We start from the raw sequence: 6,118 nt of genomic DNA on the forward strand, positions 1-6,118 counted from the left end.
TGACCGTTGGAGGGGTCCAACGACTCTATGTGGACCCCTCTCAAATGTAAAAAAGAAAAAATAAAAAATACAAAAAGGAAAAAGAAAAAAGGAAAAAGAAAGAAAGGAAAAAGCATATCAAGGATATGCGTGTACAGGTGAAATGACAGAAATACCCCTGTGGGGTTTTACAATATATATATATATTTATATATATAGATAGACACGTAGACATATATATATATCATATATATGTATATGTGTCGTAATCGATATATATAGATATATATATATATAAATATACATCATATTTTAACATTGCTATGGGTCATAACCTTATGTTCTAAAGTTACTGCTGTAAGTAGCTTTCAAATACCACCTAGTATAGTTCTGGGTTTTCTCAAGTATCCACATACTTAAGTACATTAAACATGTCGGGGTTGATATAAAATACACAAAGTTACATAGCTAAGTGGAAAATTTGGGCAAATTTTCTCACATTGTACTTTAATGTTTTGTGTTACAATATCTTATTGGACCACTTAGTTTCTCATTTCATTTGCTTTCCAGAATTTGTTATTGAGAAGGCAAGGAATTGGTTTATAACTTTAAAACTTTGCCGTTATCATTGGTTTAACATTTCCTTCTTTTATGCAAGATTTATTATGGACTGAAATGAATTTGTTGCATTTGAATCACATGAAGATGGTGTTATATGCAAGGGATTTTAAAGTGGATACTGCCAAATCAATTGGTGTACCGGAATTTGGAATTGGTTTTCTTGGCTCACAATTAGAATATACGGTGGAAATGCTTACCCTTTCTCCTTTTCTGGTGACATTGTAGATGTGGGTATTGCATACTGAATTTCTTGAATTGATTGCAATTAGAATGAGTTCTCCATTATGAATTTCATCTGTGTTGTTGAACCACTTTTACTGTAGCCTATTGTCAGTTTCAAGTACACTAAATATTGAGTTCTAATGCTAGAGTGGTAAATATCATTGTCATTTGGCAATTTTGTTGCTTTTTCTTCCTTCTGACATGGAGGTGTGTGTTTCCTATCATATTTAATCTTCCCGCTACTGACAAAAAGGTGGTAAAATAATTTTTTGATTTTTTTTCAGGTTCTGGATATCTTCATTCTGAGAGGCATGTAGCAGATTAAGTATGAGTCAATCTTTGATTCAGCCAGAAGATGCTTATGACAGTTTAGAATCCGAACAAGAAACATGTAGACCTTCAAAAAGATCCTATGTCCTAGGCGATATTACTAATTTTTCTCCACATAAGAATTTGGGACCATGCAAGAGATATAAATTTGGCTGTGATAAATCTTTGGAAAACCTGAATGTCCTGACACTCGATAGTTTGGCTAAAACACATGGTTATAATGGAAATGATGGTGTATGTAGAACTGGGGAATCACATACTCAAATTTACCCAAGCACCAACCATGAGCAGAAAATAAAAAATACAGTTGGCATTACATGGAGAAATTCTGATGATTGGGAACTCAGCAAGCCTAATGCTTATGGCAACCAAATTAACGTTGCAACTCATAATTCTCATAGCTCTCCTCAAAGCAATAAAATTTTGCTGGATTGTGATAAAGTCAAGAGGCATATTTTCACTGAAAGTGGCAAGCAGCCATTGACTGGAGCCAATGGATTATCCAGAACTAACAGTGTGGCATCTGCATCGTTTATCTTTCCTAAGGATGGAAACCATGGAAGCATGGGAGTTGCAAACCAGAGTCATTCAGGCAATCATGAAACATGTGATAAGGGATGTGAGCAGATTCTATCTACAAATGGGAGTTCATGTGTTGGATCACACAATGTAAGTATGGCGAAAAAAGCTTCTGGTGTGGGTGGGGTAATGTTGGGGGAACGTGGTTTTGATGAAGACATGATTTCCAGCTCTAAACTTATGAATTTGGGGAGAACATTCAGTGAACATGCCAAGTTTAGTACTAAGAATTCTGATATGGTCCGAAATTGCTCTTGTTCTTTCTGCTGTAAAGGTATCTTAACCAAACTGCCTCACTGGAGCCTAGCCTTTCACTGAATAGTATTTTGTTTGCAATTGAATTTTTGGAGATTATTGGATGCACACATTTCAGTTCCTGTGTTATATGTACCCTTGATGTATTTGTGGAAGTGTTTTTTATTGAATGATTTTTCTCTATTATGTGCAGCTGCTTATGTATGGTCAGATCTTAATTATCATGATGTCAGAGGCCGTCTGTTAGGTAACTGGTCACAATTTTCTTTATTTCTGCCCTATTTCCATGGTTTAATTGTTTTATGTTTTTGTCTTTGCATTCATGCTTAAATTTATGTTTATTTATAATAGAACTCAAGCGGAAATAATTTGGACTTCAGCCGTATCTCCTTATTGTTCCATTGTGCAGTTCTAAGAAAGAGCATGGCACATGCTGCATCATTGATAGGGGGCAATTTTTTCCGTGATCTTGCTAGCAATGGTGATAAGCACAGTTCTGTAGGCAACAACACTCTAGAACCTGCTAAAAAAACTTTGGAATTCCATCTCATGCATCAGTGGAGGTCTCTTTTCCTGCAGACACAGAAAGCTCTTAGCTGTGAAAGCATAGACCTGGTAATTAACTTTTTTATTCAGACATGCTAACCATTTGGTTATTCTTCTGATAGATTCATTCCCTACCTGTTCTGTCTGCTATTACTATTAGAAAATTAGCAACATTCTTCCTAGATGTTTAATGATACTAAAACAGAACCAGTCAATATGTTGAGGGTGCATCACTTGTTTTCTCTTTTGGTTTTATCATGTTTGACTTTTTTCTTTCCCTTGCAGCAATCCAGTCTTCACAAACTGAAGGAACTTAAGGAGAACTGTAAGAAGGATTTGGAGATCATTCACAATGTTCACTCTAATGACTTATAGCTGGATTCTGATAAATTTGTTCACCCAATCATATGAGTGCACCAGTTTCCCTTGCTTTAACATGGTTTTGTACTTATGTGTGATAACTTTTGTATGCTCTTAATGTATAACATGATAACATTTGCTTTCATAAATCTTGTGGGATCAAAAGGTCTCTTCGAAATTACAAAAAAGGAGTTGCATCATATGAATGCCGAGTAACATTCATATTTTTTATCTGTTGAGAGAGAGAGAGAGAGAGAGAGAGAGAGAGAGAGAGAGAGAGAGAGAGAGAGAGAGAGAGAGAGAGAGAGAGAGAGAGAGAGAGCTTTTATTTGAGGGCACATGCAAAAATGAAGTCAGGCTTTCTCGGTCAAGTAATTGAGAAGTAAATGTGGGTTGGGTAGGAGTTGGGTCAAACTCTTCCTGAGGTGCCGGGTGTTGATAAGGCATGTGAGGATTGTGAGGTCAAAATTTTGCTCCTTTATCCAAATACTTTAAGTGGATATTTTTTTTTTGAGGAAAAGGAAAACATTTCATTGTGTTTGTCTTAGAATAATACAGAAACTGAAGGCATTTGGACTGTATTTGAGAGCCTTTAATTAAAGTGCATTGAAGTTGTTTCAACCCACCATGTTTTCACCTTTTTTTTTATATAAATACTTCTTTGGTTCTTTGTAGTGTACATAAATGGCCTATGGCCTAAGTTCCCTCTGTACTACAATAGTAACGGGTCTCTCTCCCTCTCTCTCTCTTTGTAAATCTTGAAGCTTATAAAGAAGTGTTGCTTTCTCTCTCTATATTGCTCTCTTTGAGATTGTGTGCATTTTGTTGTGATTGTGCACCCTAGTGTGAGGTGCTTGCTTCTTTGACTTGAAAGGCTAATTTGGTTGGAATCACCAGGTGCTCAAATAAGCTTTGTGATAACTGGTACCATAGCCTACTTGAGAACATGAGGAAATAAAGAGGGGCATTTATTGAAACTCTTGCTGATTGAGTTTGATTATGGATTCAAATTTGAGAGAACTCTTCAGAAAAAGTCATAAAGGGAAAATGGTAGAGAAGGAGAAATATGCCATAGAGGAAATGGTTAGCCCTAAAGAGAAACGGGTGACCAAGGGTGAGAAAAGAATGATGGAATTGTCAGGGGACATTTGTAAATGTATCAATGCAGTTGAAAGGGCATAGAATGACTTTGAAAAGTTAGGTGTTGATGTAAGGGTTGAGACCAAAGAGCTGAGGGCTACAATTCAAGAATTAACAGATCAGTTGAGTACACGAGACCAAAATGTGAAAACTTTGAGAAAGATACAGTTTTAGAAAGGTTGTTGAGAAACAGGATTGGTGGTGTGGCCAATGCCGAAAATCCTAGAAACAATACACATGGGGGAAACACGATAATGATTCGTCGCGAATAGCCTAAATTGAAGCCAGTCGAGCGGGCAAAGTTCAAAGGTGAAAGAGACACTAGGATTGCGGAAAACTAGTTGTGTGATGTGGAATAATTCTTCAATCAGGCTGAGATTAATGACGATGCTTATCGAATCTGTATTGCGACTAGGTACGTGATCGACGGTGCCACTATATGGTGGAGGACACAATATTGAAGCATGAAGCACATAGGAATAATGATTGAGTCATGGGACAACTTCAAAAAGAAAATGAGAGGGTATTTTCTTCCACATAATGCCGAGGAGCTTGACTGTGACAAGCTGATGGCCCTGAGACATACAGGGAGCATTCAAGAATATGTAGTTGTGTTTTCGTCAGTAAAGATCGATATAGAGGATATGTTAGAGATAGATTGTATCTACTTTTTCAAAAGAAGCCTAAGGTTTTGGGCTCAACAGGAGTTGACTCGGATGAAATCGACGGACCCTGTTAGTGCAATGGCAATAGCTCAACATATGGGGGACCTTAGGCAAGGCTGTTCCACAGGGATGATTAGGATAATGCCACAGGTGGCAAAGGAGGAAACCAATATTAACCTCTTCCTAAAGACTAGAGAAATCAGAACCAAGCATGACCTTACGGACTTTTGAGAAATAAATCGATACCTTTGAACCTCCGGTGTTGGTACAATGGTGGAAATCATTTCGTGTGGGATTGCCCCAACCAAAATCAAGGAAATGCGGAAAGAAGGGCAGCCAACACTATTGAGATAGGACTCACGAAAGAGGACATCAAAATGGGGGCCTTGCAGAGGGTGAATGCACTAGAGGGGTCCACCTCTGTAGCACCCACAATTAAAAAGGAGTTAATGTACTTAGTGGTGACTATCAATGGAAGAGCTACCAATGTGATGGTCAATACGAGAGCCACACATAACTTCATTGTCCAAGAGGAAGCTGGAAGACTTAGCTTGCAATAGGATCAGAAAGCCAGTCACATGAAGGCGGTGAACTCAGCTGCATAACCCATCTTGGGAGTATCTAAGAATGTACAAGTTGGGGCTGGGCAGAACGAACTTCTTGATTGCTCTGTTGGACGATTTCAAAGTAATCTTGGGTATGGAGTTCCTACGAGCAAGTAAGGTCATGCCTATGCCCCACCTAGATGTCGTTAGCTTCATGGGTGAGGAGTCTCCTTGCATGATCCCTACTTCGACACCGTCAACATCGAATGCCTGCATGGTTTTTGCTTTGTAAATTAAGAGGGGCCTTCAACAAGGCGCTCAAATATTTTTAGTAGTTGTGCGAGAAGAAGATGGAAAGTCTCATGAAGATGTGTCATCACCTATTATTATGATATTGAAAGAGTTTCGAGAGATAGTGCTCCAGGAGTTGCCAAGAAACTTGTCAGCACAAAGAGAAGTTGATCATCAGATAGAGTTGGTGTTAGGTGCAAGACCTCCTGCCATGATGTCGTACAAAATGGCCCCACCCGAACTGGCAGAGCTTAGAAAATAACTGGATGAAATGTTAGTTGCTAGAATCATCCGACCAGCGAAGGTGCCCTTTGAAGCTCCTGTGTTGTTTCAGACCAAGCATGATGGGTCCAAAGGGTTGTGTGTGGATTATATGGCACTCAACAAACTGACTCTCAAGAACAAATATCCCTTACCCCTAATTGTCGATTTGTTCTACCAGTTAGGGGAAGCTTGAGTTTTCTCAAAATTAGATTTGTGATCAGGATATTGGCAAGTTAGGATTGTGGAGGGAGACGAGTCCAAGACTACTTGTGTTATGTGGTATGGTGCCTTCGAGTTTTTGGTGATGCCCTTTGGTTTAAT

General features: G+C 38.4%; 1 protein-coding gene across 1 annotated transcript; it reads left to right on the forward strand.

Moving 5' to 3' along the window:
- The first annotated feature begins 1,889 nt into the window (after positions 1 to 1,889).
- LOC149841059 (uncharacterized) lies at positions 1,890 to 3,040 on the forward strand. Its single transcript, XM_090004644.1, has 4 exons — positions 1,890 to 2,005; positions 2,180 to 2,233; positions 2,396 to 2,601; positions 2,818 to 3,040. Exons 1-4 carry the CDS (start codon positions 1,891 to 1,893, stop codon positions 2,905 to 2,907), a joined length of 465 nt encoding a protein of 154 aa, XP_089860770.1. The 5' UTR covers position 1,890; the 3' UTR covers positions 2,908 to 3,040.
- The last annotated feature ends 3,078 nt before the right edge of the window (positions 3,041 to 6,118 follow it).

The sequence above is a fragment of the Nuphar pumila genome, chromosome 4, assembly GCF_984573655.1.
Source record: "Nuphar pumila chromosome 4, dmNupPumi1.hap1.1, whole genome shotgun sequence".
NCBI classification, from domain to species: domain Eukaryota; kingdom Viridiplantae; phylum Streptophyta; class Magnoliopsida; order Nymphaeales; family Nymphaeaceae; genus Nuphar; species Nuphar pumila.

Bases quoted from the DNA above. Each gene is read 5' to 3' on its own strand.
- LOC149841059 (XM_090004644.1), top strand. From the start codon at position 1,891: ATGATTTCCAGCTCTAAACTTATGAATTTGGGGAGAACATTCAGTGAA. The intron at 2,006-2,179 runs GTATCTTAACCA...TATTATGTGCAG, and splicing joins TTGTTCTTTCTGCTGTAAAG to CTGCTTATGTATGGTCAGAT. The intron at 2,602-2,817 runs GTAATTAACTTT...TTTCCCTTGCAG, and splicing joins GCTGTGAAAGCATAGACCTG to CAATCCAGTCTTCACAAACT.